Raw genomic sequence first — 17342 nt, forward strand, 5'->3', positions numbered from 1 at the left:
TGCTATCCAAGCTCAGCTTAAAAGCCTCTAATGGAGGAGGCAGCGCCTTTCAAGGTTTCTTCTCAACAATTCTGCTGTCATTGGAGCACAATGGCTCGGGCCCTGCTGTCTGGCGCGACACAAGATAACCGCAAGAAGACACGGGAACTGAAAGTGCATCACAGATAAATGAATGAGCAACACTCTCGATCAGTTGACCTGCATACTTGTGTATTTGAAAGAGGCTGGTTATCAATATATTGCTTTTTACATTATTATTTTTTTAAACATAAGAACTGCATTTCAACACTAGGCAAAATAACGTGGGAATTAACAAGACCCCCTTCCTTTCCCAAAATTACAAAAATACTTACAAAAGCAATTCTTTCCCGTAACACTGTGTGGCAGACGCACCGACTCGCTGCAATTCTCTTCATTTTTTTATTCTTTAAAAGGCGACATTTTGAGGGTTATGAAATGAGTTCCTGAAGCTTAATGGGATTAGGGTGGGGGTTTTTTTCCTTTCAGAAAAGTGTGACCTGTTCTATAGCTCATCAACAGCAAATGCAGATTGTCGGCTGGGAGGTTATGATGATGGCAGAGCAGATCCTGCACATTAATAGGAAGGGTGCAACTGCAGTCCCTGTGGGCTAGTAACAACTCTGGATGCAAGTGTTCCCACATCAAACTCTCCCTTGCTTGCAGAAATCTAACATGTCAGGGAGAAGGCTCCTTTAACAACACGCAAACTTTCCATACACAAACTTCGACATGGCAGAGATTTTTTAAAGCAACCACTCACGTGCATTGCAGAGTTGTACTGGTGATACACAAGGAATGCACCAGGTCCTGAACCGAAGGTAGCTACCCTTATGAGACCGGTCTGTGAAAACTGGGCACCACATGCAAGGTTGTGGGGACGGCCAAAACCAACCCTCTAACTGTGTGCAGACGGTGCAATAATGTGCCAGGGCTCTCTTGCAATACTTCTTGAGATCTCATGGCGGTTTTTCCAGCACCCCTTAAAAAAACAGGGATTGGGAGCCTTCCAGATGTGGTTCAGTGCCAACTCCCGTCAGCCCCCAGCCAGCATGGTTGATGCTCAGGGATGGTGGGAGTTGTAGTTCAGAAATATCTGGATAATTGTAAGTCTCCCCCACCATGTAAAACCATGCCCCATCCTGCTCCATCAACCACTTTATCAGGCGTGGGGAAAATCTTTGGCCCTCCAGATTTTGCTGAACTGCAGCTCCCATCATCCCTGGGCTTTGGCCGTGCTTGCTGGGGTTGATGGGATTTGTAGTTCAGCAATATCTGGTCCCCCTCTCACCACACGCCTGCACTCAGGCTTCTTATCCTGACAGTACCACCTAGCTCAACATATCGGCATCGACTTCTCCGTTCCCTGGAAGTTTGTGACGTGTGATTGGCAGCCCGGCTCACCGTTAAAAATGACCCGGCAGTGTTTCTCGTGACTTGGAAGCCCTTCTGGAATCTCTAAGCAAATTCTGATAGGTGTGCATAATCGGTTTCCTGCAGAATCATGGCAAATCCCTGAAAAACAAGCAAATACTGAGGACATCCTCAGCCAGGCTGTTAGGAAGCCCACGTTGCTCTGGAAGCCGTTTCCTCTTGCAGAGATGCAAGTTCACGACCGTGCCGTCTTGCCCCGTAATCTGGTGCTCCCAGCTTCTTTTTCAAATGCGCAGAAAACGTGTGCAAATCTGGATTTCAAAAAAGGAAAAGGAAACGTTACACAAGAGAAAAGCACGCCCAGGGAGAGGACAGAGCAGGATGAAATTAAGCAGGAAACAGAAAGTGATTTCCCTCCCTGTTTCAGAATTCTCAAACCCTGATGGGTTGCATCTCAGTGTTAGTCCCGTTCAGAGTAGATCTATTGGAATTAATGGAGACTAGTAACACAGGCAGGGACACGGGTGGCGCTGTGGGTTAAACCACAGAGCCTAAGGCTTGCCGATCAGAAGGTCAACGGTTCGAATGCCCGCGACGGAGTGAGCTCCCGTTGCTCAGTCCCTGCTCCTGCCAACCTAGCAGTTTGAAAGCACGCCAGTGCAAGTAGATAAATAGGTACCGCTCTGGTGGGAAGGTAAACAGCGTTTCCGTGCGCTGCTCTGGTTCGCCAGAAGCGGCTTAGTCATGCTGGCCACATGACCCGGAAGCTGTATGCCGGCTCCCTCGGCCAGTAAAGCGAGATGAGTGCCACAACCGCAGAGTCGGCCACGACTGGACCTAATGGTCAGGGGTCCTTTTACCTTTACCTTTACTAACACAGGCATCTGGTTGGAGACAGAAAACAGGATGCTGAATTAGAAAGCCTTAGCTCCAATTGAGTTGGGCTCTTCTTACTTTCCTAAAACACCTTTGTCTCTTAGGAGTAAAAGAAGCTGCCTTATACTGAGTCAGTGTCATAGAACTGTGCGGTTGGAAGGGACCCTGAGGGTCATCTAGTCAAACCCCGTGCAACGAAGGAATCTCAACAAGCATCCTTGACAGATAATCATCTGACCCCCAAGGAAGGAGAGTCTACCACCTCTTGTGGGAGTCTGTTCCAATGTCAAACAGCTCTTACTGTCCGAAAGTTCACCCTGATGTTTAGTAGGAATCTCCTTTCTTGTGACTTGAAGCCATGGGTTCAGGTCCTACCCTCTGAGTAGCTCCTAGTGTTACCTACACTGACTGGCAGGGTATCAGGCAGGGGTCCTTCCCTGATGCTGGAATTTGAACCTGGGACCTCCTTCATCTGAAGCAGATGTTCCACACCTCAGAGTTATGGCCATTCCCCAGATAAAGCAAGATCCTACAAAAACCAGGGCATGCCATTTTAGGGTCTGAAACGTAAATGTTTGCACATTTCTGCAATGAGGGGCCTTAAAAACAAGTTTTTGGGTGTGAGGAATTCAGACCTGCTATTATTTTTGTGACTGGACAATACTTAGCTTGGTGTAAGAAGCACATAAACTGCTTTTGGAAAACCAAAGAAATTTAATTATTGATTGATTGATTGATTGATTGATTGAATTTATATACCACCCTATACCCAGGGGGGGCCTCAGGGTGGTTCACAGAATAAAATCAAGATATAAAACCATAAAATGCCTAGTAAAAATAAAAACACTAACCCAATACCCCCCCACAAAAACCCCACATCATCATCATCATTATTATTATTTATTTTACCTTCTGGAAATGCCAGGTATAATCATCATCATCATCATCATCAACCATTTGTATTGAGTTCTATGCAGTTTTACACACATTTTACTTAACAAGAAAAACTAAATTATATTAATTTAACCAAATCATCTTTTGAATCCCCAAGTCATGTTACAACTTCTTAGCACCCCTCATTTTTTGAATTTGAAAGTTAAGCTATTCAGCATGCCCTGATCCCGCATGGTTCTGGAAAAAAGGTTGAAATAGGAAGTTAGGAAACTCTCCTTTATCGAGTCAGACAATGGGTCCAACTATACCACAACTGACTGGTAGCACCTCTCCAGATTTTCAGACAGGACACTTTCTCCACACCCTATTTGGAGATACTGAGGATCAAACCTGGGACCTTCTGCATGCAAAGCAGGTGTCCTACCCACTGAGCTACAACCCTTCCCCAAGGCTGATGCCAATTATCACAGGTAATGCAAGCAGGAGGGACGCGGGTGGCGCTGTGGGTTAAACCACAGAGCCTAGGACTTGCCGATCAGAAGGTTGGGGGTTCGAATCCCCACGACGGGGTGAGCTCCCGTTGCTCAGTCCCTGCTCCTGCCAACCTAGAGAATCAAAAGCACGTCAAAGTGCAAGTAGATAAATAGGTACCACTCCGGCGGGAAGGTAAACAGTGTTTCCATGCGCTGCTCTGGTTCGCCAGAAGCAGCTTAGTCATGCTGGCCACATGACCCAGAAGCTGTACGCCGGCTCCCTCAGCCAGTTGTGAGATGAGCCCCGCAACCCCAGAGTCGTCCGCGACTGGACCTAATGGTCAGGGGTCCCTTTATCTTTACCTTTACCTAATACAAGCAGGTATTATTATTTTCCTATTCTGCCGTTCCTACTGCAGGAACCCATAAACCGTTTTACCCAGCTTTCCTGGAGGCTGAGCGGTCAATAACATCTTCTGTTTTGAAACCAGATCATCTCCTGCGCTTGCTAAATCTGTATGACATTGATGGATTCCCGAGGCGCAGGCAGTGCCAAGCCAAAGCCGCCTGCTTTTTATATACCCTGCATTGCAACAATTGCCACAGCTTTGGGCAGCGACAGATTCCTTTTAATGCTCTCCGTCTGGCCACCATCTTTCTGCAAAGTCAGTGCATTAACGGTATTTCGGCTCAAATGGCCAAAAGTGCACTTTGCGACTCAGGACAAAGGGAGGGGGTGCTTTGGGGGACCTGTGAAGAGGAACCAAATGCTCTGATGGAGGAAACGTGATGGTCAGCTCCCAGACTCACCCCACACCGGGAGCACAGCGTTGTGCAGTTCAGACAGTGCCGGATTTATGTATAAGCTAAACAAGCTATAGCTTAGGGCCCCACTCTCTTGGGGGGCCCCCCAAAAAAATTAAAGGGGAAAAAACCTGGATGTACATTTCCAAAATATAAGATAAAAAAACAAATAAAATAAAACCTGCATACAGCAGCAGTGTTTTGTGTTGTGTAGGTTCCTATCATGTAAGTAATGGGCCCCACCTGCTAGCCTGCTCCCTAAAATATCACTGGTTTGCTCATTTCTATATATAGGGTGGCGCTGTGGGTTAAATCACAGAGCCTAGGACTTGCGGATCAGAAGGTCAGCGGTTCGAATCCCCGTGACAGGGTGAGTTCCCGTTGCTCGGGCCCTGCTCCTGCCAACCTAGCAGTTCGAAAGCACGTCAAACTGCAAGTAAATAAATAGGTACCACTCTGGCAGGAAGGTAAACGGCGTTTCCGTGCGCTACTCTGGTTCGCCAGAAGCGGCTTAGTCATGCTGGCTACATGCTCCCTCAGCCAGTAAAGCGAGATGAGCGCCGCAACTGCAGAGTTGGTCACGACTGGACCTAATGGTCAGGGGTCCCTTTACCTTTACCTTTATGTATAGGGTGCCTACATTCTGCATGGACTGGTTGTAACAATTACTTGGATAAAATACATGTTAACATGTAAATGGCTTTAGATACCTATTAGGTCTGTAAATTACCATATACATATATTCAACACAAAAACTAGAGGCAACTTGTTGTTGACAAAGGACAGCTGGACATATAAAGGGCCCCATTGCCTTCGGTAGCTTAGGGCCTCATCAAACCTACCAAATCCATAGCTGTCAACTTTTCCCTTTTCTTGCGAGGAATCCTATTCGGAATAAGGTGCTCCCCGTTCCGCCCGCCTCACCGAAGCAGCACACTGAGCAAGAAGTGGGGAGGATAGGCCAGTGGTGGCCAAACTCGGCCCTCCAGCTGTTTTGGGACTACAATTCCCATTATCCCTGACCACTGGTCCTGTTAGCTAGGGATGATGGGAGTTGTAGTCCATAAATAGCTGGAGGGCCAAGTTTGGCCACCACTGGGGTAGGCCCTTGCGTCCCCCACTGGTGGTGGAGGCGGGCAGAGGGCAAGGCTCACAGCGGTGGCAGCACCCCAGCCTGAGGAGGTGCACACACATGTCCCACTGCTGCTCTGCAGCTTTGTCCAGCAGCAGTGCTGCAAGGAGGCATAATAATTTCCTTGCCCTGGGCTCTGGCAACCCATGCTACACCACCGATATGGCTTGACAGGGCCGTCTTAGGACATTTTGCCGCCTGAGGCAAAATGGACAGATTGCCACTGAAGGGTGCTGAAAGTCGTTAGGACCCTCACGGAGCTCCCATTCCCAGAGCTCCCTGGGGGGAGGAAAGCGACTGGGAAACCACTCTGAGAACTGTAGCAGCATGGAATAGAGGCCTCCCAGCAACTCACAGCTCTTGAGCTATAGTTCCCAGGGTTCTTTAGGGGAAGCCATGACAGTTTCCATTGGTACGGTGCTGCTTTAAACCAGCGGTTCTCAACCTGTGGGTCCCCAGATGTTGTTGGACTACAACTCCCATCATCCCTGAGCTCTGGCCTTGCTAGCTAGGGGTGATGGGAGTTGTAGTTCAACAACATCTGGGGACCCACAGGTCGAGAAAGGATGAAATATACAGTACAGAGGGGCATTGTATTGGCATGTTAACCCTTTCTCCCCTTTGGTGTTACCTTTGTTGGGGGCGGGCACCCATGCAAGTGGTGGGCGGGGCCAGAGGCAAATAATGGGTGGAGCAACAGATGTAACTTTTGCCTCTGCTACATTCCAGCCTCACAACACTCAGAGGCATCTTCAAGCCTCTATCCAGGCAGGCAAGGATCTTCCCAGTTCAAGGACAACATCCCAGCCAGTTTAATGGACTTGAGGAGTGTCCATTGCAGGGGCAATGAGGGGGTTAGCCCAGGTTTGCCAAGCCAAGCTCACGGGCAGCACCAATGGTTTTGCAGGCACCTTTGCTGGTCTGCAGAGAGGGAAAGGTTCCTTTGCAAACATGACTTGCATCCACTTCAAAGGGGTTTCATATAAACCCCAACTAGCCAATAGGCACCCCTTTGTAATTGTCCCCTGCGTCAATGTGGTGGTGGTGGGGAGAATGGTCAGGATCTGGCCCACGGGCCAAATAACTGAAGTGACAGCCAGCGTGGTTTTCTATCTGATCCGGATCCAGAGAACTCCGTTTCCTGGTTACATGTTCACGACAACGCTCAATACAAATCAGTGTGCTTAAATATATATATCATGATGCTGATAGCTGCATATGGAAGGGAGATCTGAACCTCATTCGTTTATGGTTTAAACTGCTTTTGCTGACATTTTAAATGGCTCCTCTCTTCATATTCTGGAGAGATACCAAGAAATGTGATAATATAACTCAAGTTTAAAGGGAAAGGTGAGGGAGCTGAGGGCCGGCTAGCGAGGAGGTTGGGAGGGTTAACAGAGAGCAACCCTCCCCCAAAAAGGCAATGAAAGCAGGTGCTCAGGCAAGAAGTCCCTTCTGGGTCCTGACTTGCATTATCCTACCAGCACCACCATCTGCTGCAGCTGCTTAGGATGTGCTTTAGCAGCACTCGGTCTTCCCGTCTGTGAAATGGGAGCAACAGAGGTCTACCTTGTAGATCTGGTTGGTGCAGGTGCTTAAGATATGGGGCTTAATTGCAGTTACTAAATGAATAAATGGCAAGCACCGTGCTAAAACTATGTCCCTTTCAGCTGAGGGAGCAGATACTGAGCAACTAACAGTGCCGGCCTGAGGGTAAGGTAAGTTTTTCACGCCATCTGAAACTGCTAGTCAAGCGCAACTCATATAAGCTAGCTGGGTAGCAAAAGTAGAGAGAAAACAGAAATCCTTTTGGCCTTGAATAGATAGAAACATCTGGCAGATGTATAAGATCAGATCCAAGCTGTTGTTGTTTTTTTACTTCAATCTGAGTTTAATCTTGTCTCTCTCGACCTGGCACCCTCTGGACTACAACTCCCATAAAGCCCAGCCACCATGTCGTCTGTGCCAGGGCCACAGCTCAGAGCATCTGCTTTGCATGAAGGTCTCAGGCCCATAGCTGTCAAGTGTCCCTTATTTGGTGGGACAGTCCCTTATCCCAGAGCCATGTCCCACTGCTGTCCCTTATTGATGATGTCCCTTAAATAAGCTGCTGAAGGTAATGGGGCCCTTTCTATGTCCAGCTGTCCTTTGTCAACAACAAATTGTTGCTGTTTTTTTGTGCTGAATATATGCTATATGGTAATTTATGGACCTGATAGGTATCTAAAGCCATTTGCATGCAACAAAATATGTATTTTATCAAAGTAATTGTTGATCCCTTATTTTGGCTGCTGATCCCTTATTTTCGAGGCTGCTGGTCCCTTATTTTCAAATCTGTAAGTTGACAGCTATGCTCAGGCTCCATCCACACTCTCTGCATAATACTCATTCTGCATTTGCAAGAAATCACACTTTGAGTACCAACTGTGGTAGAATGTCAGATGAAGATGGATTTTTCGGAGCTAGCCGACCTGACCAGAAGAGTCCGTGACCAGAAGGAGAAGTATCAGGATGAATGGACGAAATTGACTATTTACTTAAATACGCTAAATTAAATTAATTGGAAAAAGCTTGCAATTACCAGATAGGCTTAGGATTTAAATATGTAATGTGATGAATTAATATGTTTAATGCTGAATCAGTAAGAAAGATGTTAAGTGATTAAGTTAAGTTTATAAGAATTTTGATTTGGAAAACTGTTAAAATGATTTGCACTGAAATTCAACTAGAGGGCTACGAGGAAATCACTTAATGTTAATAAGATTAGTTTTAATAAGGTTATGATTTATGTTTGTTTGTTTGTTTGTTTGTGTGTCTATAATTTTGTTAAAATCAATTTAAAAAATTGAAGGAAAAAAAGAAATCACACTTTGGAACTCCCTGCCTATTGACGGCAGGCAGGCACCTTCACCGCACTCTTGGCACCTGATGAAAGCTTTTTCATTCAGGCAAACATGACTTCCCGCTGGAGAATCCTGGGAACCGTAGTTTCACCACACCAAAGCTACATGTCCCCAGAAACCTTAACAAACTACAGGTCCCAGAATTCTTTGGGAGAAAGCCACACACTTTTTAAGGATGTGTGAAATGCATGGTGCGGATCTGAACTACAAAATACCCTTGCCGAATGTGTTGGGAGGAGACGGGGTTTTGCAGAAATGGGTGCCCCAGCCCCATCTTATGGGTAGGTTAGGAATGAGTGAAACTGCGCAAGCAGCCTTGGGGGGGGGGGTTCATTGCATTTTCATGGCTGGTGTTCATGTCAGATTAGAGGCATCACATAGCGGAGAGTGCTCAGTGCTAAACATGCGTTAGACAGAAGGTCGCAGGTTCAATCCAGGGATTGTCCCCATTCTACAACCCTGGAACGCTACAGCCGGCCAGTGTAGACAATACTGACCTCAATCTGACTCTCTATAAGGCAGCCTTTTATACCGAATCACGAGGAATGGGATTCTGTAGAATCATAGAGTTGGAAGGGAATCCTGTCCACAGCCATCCCAGGGTGGGCTTGAACCACCAACCTCATTGCACCACGAGGCTTCTTACTTTGTATCTAGGGATAGGGCTGGCAGCCCAGTCGATGTGGAGCGCCGCTGCCAGTCCGTGTCGACAATACTGAGCTAGATGGACCGACAATCTTACCCTTTCTTTGTTCCACTGTGGTTTGGCGGGAGCACCTAGCAGTCCCTTCTACCTGGGCGAGTTTTGAACCTGCTCTGCCAAAGGGGAAAGGGGAAGGTAGATAAAAGCAACCGCTTGGATCGTCATAGAGGCATGCCAATATGTACAAGACCCTCTGCCCAACAGGCGTTGCAAACTACAACTCCCATCACACACACCCCAGCCAACACACCTGTTGTTGGGAGTCATAGTACAAAACCTGGAGGGCGGTAGAACTCTGATATAGGATCATACCCCCGCCCCCAGACCTTTCCAACATGCAACTTCTTCCCCACTGCACAGCTGGATCAAACCGTAAAATGCCACTTACTTCAGTGCCCCGAAGGGACCCTGTCCGTCCGTGCCAACTCTGGCTCCCTCTTCCTGCCTCGTCGCTGTCTTGGCTGCCTTTAGCATGGCACCCCCAAAAGTCGGTGGCCCTCTCCCCAGTCTTTCCAGCTCAAGCAGAAAACCCACGACGGGGGCAGGCGGGGCAGAGGGCTTCCTGGCACCTGCCCAGCTGGGCTGTCCCTGTGCCCCCATCGCAGTCTACAAAGGGTCCGTCCAGCTGTGCCCACATCTGGATGCAGCGACGCTCCTCTTCCCAGCCCGTGCCAGTTGCTCTTTCGGGGAGGGGGCCCGAGTTATTCCCAGTAGCCGTCCAGCACTTCCACCTCGCTGTCCAGCTCGTAGAGTCCCAGAGCCGGGTCGGAGACCACCCCGAGATCCACCAAGGCCTGGTCCATGTCCTCGGGCAGGAAGACGATGCCGACGTTGAGGGCGATGTACTCCAGCAGGAAAGCGTAGTAGAGAATCAGCAGGTTGACGAAGAACAAGCCCACGTAGAACATAGAGGGCGGCAGCGGGGGCGGCGCATGGGGGGCCCACGGCTCCAGCTGGGCGCAGGCGGCAGAGGGCATCCAGCGTGGAGGAGGCCCGGGCCCAGCGGAGGCTGGAGACTGGGGGAGGGCAGCAGCACCAGCAGCCAGAGGAGATCTCCAAGAATCAAAGAGAGCCCAGCAGCTTCGCCTGCCTGCCTGCCTACCTACCTGCCTACCCACCCCTCCCTGCAGCAGCCTGCAAACGGAAGAGGGCGCCCCCCAGCGATGCCCTTGCTGTCCTCAGCCCACCCCCCATGCCAGCGCGCCCTCCTTCTCTTTTCCAGCCTCTGCGAATCTCTACATCCAGAAGCGGGCGGTGCAAGCGAGCAACTTCGCCCTCCAGCCCCCCTCCATGCAACTGGCTCCCCCCACCTCACTTTTCAGGCCTCGATGCGCCGCAAGAGGGGGAAGGCTTTGCAGAGGCGCCTCTTCCACCCCCCTCCAGTCTTCAAAGAAGCAAAAGCTCGCTCCCGCCCCGTTTTTTAATGCAAGGGGCTCGCTGCTCCTCCCCGCTCAGCGCAGCCCCCCTTTTCTTCCAAGGGACGCCCCCCCTCCTCCTCCCTCTCTTTCTGCATCCACACTCCTCAGACGCATCACTTCCCTCCGCGTAGCAGAAGCAGCTGTTCCCGCAAGTGCCAGGGGCCCGCCTCTCCCGAGCGCGGATTGGCTGGCGCCGGGGAGGGTGAGTGACAGCCGCGGGGTGGGGAGGGGGGAGAGCTTGGAGGAGGTGGGGTTCCCAGTGGGTTGCGGCCGGTCCTGTGAGGTAGGCGCCTGGACAGAAGGGTAGAATTGAAAAGGACCCCGAGAGTCATGTAGTCCAGCCCTCTGCAATGCAGGTATCTTTTGCCCAACCGGGGACTCGAACCCAGGACCTGCCGATTGAGCAATCCCGGATCAATTGTACGCTTTGTCCCATTGCGCTCGCTGGGACTGACTTCCACGTCAATGTGTCTGATTGCTGGTTCCTCGCTTCCCTTGGCAGGACCTGAATTTGTTTACTTAAATCATTTATGGATTGCTTTCCGATGATAGTGCCAGATTTATGTATAAGCTAAACAAGCTAGAAGCTATACCCTCTTGCCCCCCCCAAAAACCAACTGGATGTACATTTCCAAAATATAAGATAAAAAACAAATAAAATAAAACCTACATACAACAACAGTGTTTTGTGTTGCATAGGCTCCTGTGATGTAAGTAATGGGCCCTGCCTGCTCCCTCAAATATCACTGGTTTGCTCCATTCTATATATAGGGTGCCTACATTCTGCATGGACGGGTTGCATGGCAATATGTGCAAATGGCTTTAGAAACCTATTAGGTCCATAAATTACCATATAGCATATATTCAACACAAAAAAACAGGGACAATTTGTTGTTGACAAAGAACAGCTAGACATATAAAGGGCCCCATTACCTTCAGTAGCTTAGGGCTTCATCAAACCTAAAACTGGCAGCCATGGTGGGGGGGGGATGGATAATTTTTTTTTATTCATTTCCCTCCCCAAAAAAACGAGGTGCGTCCTATGGGCCGGTGCGCCCTATAGGACGAAAAATATGGTATATATATAGTCCCCCTCAAGAATCCTGTGAACTGTAGTTTATCCCTCACGTAGCTGCAAGGCCCAGGACCCTTCACAAACCACAGGGCCCAGGATTTTATTTTAATTTTTTGTGTGGGGATACAGTGTGCTTTAAATGTATTGTGTGTGCATATCAACCATCTTTTGCAAACCACTTGGAGGGTTTCTTAAAATCAAACGGTATATAAGTTTTGTTAAATCAATCAATAAACCCTTCCTGATTTAAAGGTCCTGGAGCAAGGTCGGGGAAACGAAAAGTGTCATTTCATCCCATTTCTTTAAAAAGAAACTGTAATGGCTAATATGTGTCATTTTGCACACACACCTTCTGCTGTACAGTGGTACCTCGGGTTACATACGCTTCAGGTTACATACGCTTCAGGTCAGGTTACATACGCTTCAGGTTGCAGACCTTTCTTACCCAGAAATAGTGCTTCAGGTTAAGAACTTTGCTTCAGGATGAGAACAGAAATTGTGCTCTGGCGGCGCGGCAGCAGCAGGAGGCCCCATTAGCTAAAGTGGTACCTTAGGTTAAGAACAGTTTCAGGTTAAGTATGGACCTGCAGAACGAATTAAGTACTTAACCTGAGGTACCACTGTAGAAGGAAGTGAGGGGCAGATGGGGCTTGTCGACCTGGGAAGGCAACCCATCTAGAAGAAGGACAACTCTGATCCTATATCTCTGTTGTCTTGCGGGACATCTTCAGGAGAAGAAAAGGCTCAGGAGCAAACGCTACACAAATCCGGTGGGGTCCCTAAGACAGTTGGATGTCGCCTTGTGCGCCTCCTTCCAGCAACTCCTGCAGCCAAGCTGGCGCCAAACGTCTTGTTTTCCTTTCCTGTCGACGGAGAGGGGAGTCTTGTCGTCTGGGCGGCCCAGATCCTCCATGCACACTCTGCCCAGGGCATGTACCCCAGGGAGACCACTACTAATGCAACAGTTTGACTTCACCCCCAGGTGCTCAAGAGACAGATGCCAACCCCTCAAGGTGGTGCCCAAATAAAGAATACAGTGCTACCTTGGGTTACAGACGCTTCAGGTTACATATGCTTCAGGTTACAGACTCCACTATCCAGAAATAGTACCTTGGGTTAAGGACTTTGCTTCAGGATAAGAACAGAAATCATGCAGTGGCGGCGCAGCGGCAGCAGGAGGCCCCATTAGCGAAAGTGGTGCTTCAGGTTAAGAACAGTTTCAGGTTAAGAACAGACCTCCAGAACGAATTAAGTACTTAACCTGAGGTACCACTGTAATTGCAAATACAGTGGTGCCCCGCAAGACGAATGCCTCATAAGACAAAAAACTCGCTAGACGAAAGGGTTTTGCGGTTTTTGAGCTGCTTCGCAAGACTTGACTTCGAGGAGCAACTCATAGAACGCGGTGTGGTAGCCTTTTTGAGGTTTTTGGTGATTTTTGAAGCTTTTCCAAAACTTTTCCGACACCGTGCTTCGCAAGACGAAAAATTCGCTAGGCGAAAAAACTCGCGAAACGAATTAATTTCGTATTGCGAGGCACCACTGTAAAATAATAACAAAAACCACCCTGCTAACAATTGATTACGAACTGGCATTTATGTCATAGAGTCATGGAGCTGAAAGGGACCCCAGGGTCATCTGGTCCAGGCATAGGCAAACTCGGCCCTCCACATGTTTTGGGACTACAACTCCCATCATTCCTAGTTAACAGGACCAGTGGTCAGGGATGATGGGAATTGTAGTCCCAAAACATCTGGAGGCCGAGTTTGCCTATGCCTGATCTAGTCCTTGCTATGCAGGAATCTTTTGCCCAACGATTAAGCGTCTCCCTCCAAATCACAGCAAATAAGGTTATTCTTGCACTACTAATTGCGAATCATTCCAAACAAAACCACTGCAAGCGCTTTCCGAATTAATTCCGAATTATTTCCAAAGAACTACACCGCTAACAATTCATTTCCTATGGGGGAAGAACCCTCCTCCGCCCCTCCCTCACCTGCCTTAAAGGCCCCGCCCCTCGCGTAGGTCACAAAGACCCGCCCCCTGCCCTGCGCCGGGGACGCAACCTTCCTCGCACTTCCGGGTTCCCACCTCCCACCTCCACGCGGGGCACGCTGGGACTCGCAGTCCTCTGGCTCGCCTTCTACGTATGCCTTGGCGAGAGTAGCTGCGGGCCGAGGAAAACTACTTTTCCCGGCGTGCCCCGCGCCGCGGCTCCGCTGCCGGGTCTGTGCCGTCGCCTCCGCCGGGGCGGAATGTCCGAGGGTGCGCGCGCGGGCGTGGGGGCGGGGAGGGCGCTGGGTCTCCTTCCGCCTGAGAGGAAGAGGAGGAGGAGAAAGAGGATGGCGGCGGCCGAGAAGGAGGATGAGGCGGCGGCGGCGGCAGCCGAGGCCGTGAGGCGGTAGAGAGCGAGCTGAGAGCGAGAGAGAGTCTCCGAGCGCGGCCCTCCCTCCGTCCGTTTTTCTCCCCTCAGGATGTTCGGGCGGTCGCGCAGCTGGGGAGGCGGCGGGCACGGCAAGGCCTCGCGGAACATCCACTCGCTCGACCACCTCAAGTGAGTGTTCAGGGCTGGAGGAGGCTGTGAGGGACTCATATGCCGGAGGGGGGAGGGGCCTCGAGGCAGGTGGGCTCAGGTGGACGCCCCTCCCCCGCTCGCCTCCCAACTGCCTCTGGGGCTCCTGTCACGCGGGACCCACTATACGCCCCCTCCCCAAAAGGTCCTCGCTTATACGAACGCCAAGAGTTAGTCCCATAATTCAGGTGTCTGGACTGCGTGCAGGGCCGGATTTAGGTTTGATGAGGCCCTAAAGGACTGAAGGTAATGGGGCCCTTTTTATGTCCAGCTGTCCTTTGTCAACAACAAATGGCCGCTGGTTTTTGTGTTGAATATTTGCCCTATGGTAATACAAGGACCTAATAGGTATCTAAAGCCATTTGCACATAACAAATAGGAGCCTACACAACACTGTTGCTGTCTGTAGGTTTTATTCTATTTGTTTTTTAACTTATAGTTTGGAAATGTACATCCAGTTTTTTCCCCCTTTAAATTTTTTTGGGGCCCTAAGCTATAGCTTGTTTAGCTTATACTGTATGTAAATCCAGCACTGACTGTGTGCACAAGCAAGGTTCCTGCAATGCGAGGGGTAAAGTGGGCTAGATTGAAATTGAAATACTTTATTGTCACTTGTACACAGTGAGATTACACAGATTATACAGTGAGATGACCCGGGAGGGTCCCCTTTCCACTCCAGGATTCTGCGATTCCATGAGCAGCCTTATAAGTGAACCTTGCTGTTTTGTGTTTGCATTTCTGACAGCAGGTTGACCAGGGAAGGAGATCAGACAAGTGGGGGGGGGGAGCGTTTTTTTCCACTTGCCTGCTTTTCTTCTTCTTCTTCTGAAGTTTCCCTGGGTTCCACACACCCTGATCCTTTTGAAGTCAAGGTTGTGTTGGTTGGGAACTTGTTGGAAATTTCCACATAGGAATCAGTTATGCGAACGCTCACCTAAGGAGCAATTCTCTGACAGCACATTGTTTTCAGACGGCAGGACCTGTGTCCGTGTTTATATATTTGTTTGTTTATTGCATTTAATATCCCGTTTCTCCCAACTACCTCAAGGTGGTTATGTGGTGAACGGCCCCCAAAGTCGCATCCAGTGCTCTTGTATCTATATATAACATATCTTTCCGTATAAATATTTTTGTGTGAGAGAGAGAGGCTTTAAGAGAGAGAGAGAGGACACTTGAGGAAGTAATGAGGGAGAGTAATGTGCAATGCATATGTAGTTACCTTTTGTTAGTATTTGTAGCCAGTGACCATTAACAATAGCAACACAAATTCTTACATGTAAAAGCACCAGTGGTCCAATAAGGCAAAGATAAACCTCTAGAATACAAATAGGATTTAAAGCATTCATTTGGCTTCTACGGATACAAAATTAGATATAAAAGATTTTTAAAGTGGCAGATAATGAATCCATTCAGATAGCACGTACATAAATATGTGTCAGTGCTAGTATATCCTGTATGTGTTATGTTTAATATAGGCAAATATATATTGCTTTATTCCCACCTTTTTCTCCAAGGAGCTGAAGGTGGAGTACATAGAGTCTTTTCTCCTCTCTTCATTTTATCCTCACAACAACAAGCTTGTGAGGTAGGTTAGGCTGGGCTTGAGCGTCATGACTGAGTGGGTGAGCTCTAGCTACTACTATCCATGGGTGTAGAAGAGGCCTGCTGAAGGAAAAAGTTGTATTGGGGGCTCCTTTTTTTAGCTTGGGGGAAAGTGAGTAAGGAATGGCTAGATGATGATGGTGTATAAATCATGCATGGCATGGAGATAGTGGATAGAGAACAGTTTTTCTTGATCTCTAGTCACATTATAACTTGTGGAAATCCAGTGGAGCTGAATGATGGAAGATTCAAGGCAGATAAACAAAGGACTTCTTCACATAGCACATAGTTTAACTATGGAACCCATTTCCACAGGAGGCAGTGGCAGTCACCAACTTGGAACGCTTTGAAAGGGGATTAACCAAATTCATGGAGGACAAGATGATCAATCTGTCTGCCCTAATGCACATTGTAGATTCCTAAGTGCCTCATTTAATTCCCCCTTGTGCATGAGGTTTCTCCTCCAACAATGGCTGTCCCGTGATTTCTGCTCCCTAAATCTGGAGATTGCTCTATGTTTTGTTAATCCAAATAGAAGAGCTGCATCAACTGCATAGAGAATCTCCAGATTTTGGGAGGAGAAAGTATGGGACAGCCATTGTTGGAGGAGAAAGCCTCATGGATGGGGTGGGTGGAAATTAAAGGAGGCACAATCTACATTAAACCAAGGTATGGACGAGTCCTTAATGCCACTTGCTGGGAAGATAGAGAGAGTGCTGTTGTGTTCAGGTTCTTCCTGCTATCTTCCCAGGGGCATCTGGATGGCCACTGTGAGAGCAGAGTTCTGAACTAGATCCACTTTTGACCTGATCCAGCGGGCTCTTCTTATGTTCTTATGGGTGGATGGAGTGACTGGAGTGACATGATTTGTATTAAGTTTATGAGGTGCCTGATTAAAAATCAAATTCTCTTGATGATGTACACAGTAAAGGAGGCCAAATTAAAAGGAAACCATGCAACAGCTCAATAAAACCATAAATCAATAAAACCAACCCAGCAATAGGCAAGATCCAGCCATAAAGTTCATCATAGCCAGTTGCAAATTAAACGCCAGCCGCCAATTCAGCCAGTTACAGCACAGGTTGCCAGTACAGTGGTACCTCGGGTTAAAAACTTAATTTGTTCTGGAGGTCTGTTCTTAATCTGAAACTGTTCTTAACATGAGTTACCACTTTAGCTAATGGGGCCTCCCGCTGCTGCCACGCCGCCACCACACAATTTCTGTTCTCATCCTGGAGCAAAGTTCTTAACCCGAGGTACTATTTCTGGGTTAGCAGAGTCTGTAACATGAAGCGTCTGTAACCTGAGGTACCACGGTATTCTGCAGAGGCAAAAATAATATGAATGATGTGCCCATCAGGTAAATGATCCGTCTCGTCCAGCACCCTGTTCTCACAGTGGCCTGTGGGAAACCCACAAGTAGAACCTGAAAAATATTTCAGATCCTTTTCTAAGTAACATTTTGCTTTCCTCATATTTATTTACCTATTTAATTTAT

The 17342-nt window shown here is 48.5% G+C and overlaps 2 protein-coding genes across 6 annotated transcripts in view; one reads left to right on the top strand and one right to left on the bottom strand.

The window, feature by feature from the left end:
* Positions 1-189: 189 nt before the first annotated feature.
* Positions 190-10758, bottom strand: DEXI (Dexi homolog). The gene is made up of 2 exons (XM_083474596.1): positions 9566-10758; positions 190-1703 (listed from the first exon to the last, which is right to left on the bottom strand). The coding sequence occupies exon 1, from the start codon at positions 10152-10154 to the stop codon at positions 9879-9881; it is 276 nt and encodes a 91-aa protein (XP_083330722.1). The 5' UTR covers positions 10155-10758; the 3' UTR covers positions 190-1703; positions 9566-9878.
* Positions 10759-13771: 3013 nt separating this feature from the next.
* Positions 13772-17342, top strand: part of CLEC16A (C-type lectin domain containing 16A) — a 92863-nt gene continuing 89292 nt past the window's right edge. For all 5 annotated transcript variants that reach the window (XR_014518912.1, XM_083474188.1, XM_083474189.1 and 2 more), the window contains exon 1: positions 13772-14224. Coding sequence is in view for 4 of the 5 variants with exons in the window: in XM_083474188.1 (XP_083330314.1) it covers positions 14145-14224 (80 nt within the window). In the remaining variant the exon portion in view is untranslated. The remainder of the gene's footprint in view (positions 14225-17342) is intronic.

Source organism: Podarcis liolepis, assembly GCF_965112155.1.
Source record: "Podarcis liolepis genome assembly, chromosome: 14".
Taxonomy (NCBI): domain Eukaryota; kingdom Metazoa; phylum Chordata; class Lepidosauria; order Squamata; family Lacertidae; genus Podarcis; species Podarcis liolepis.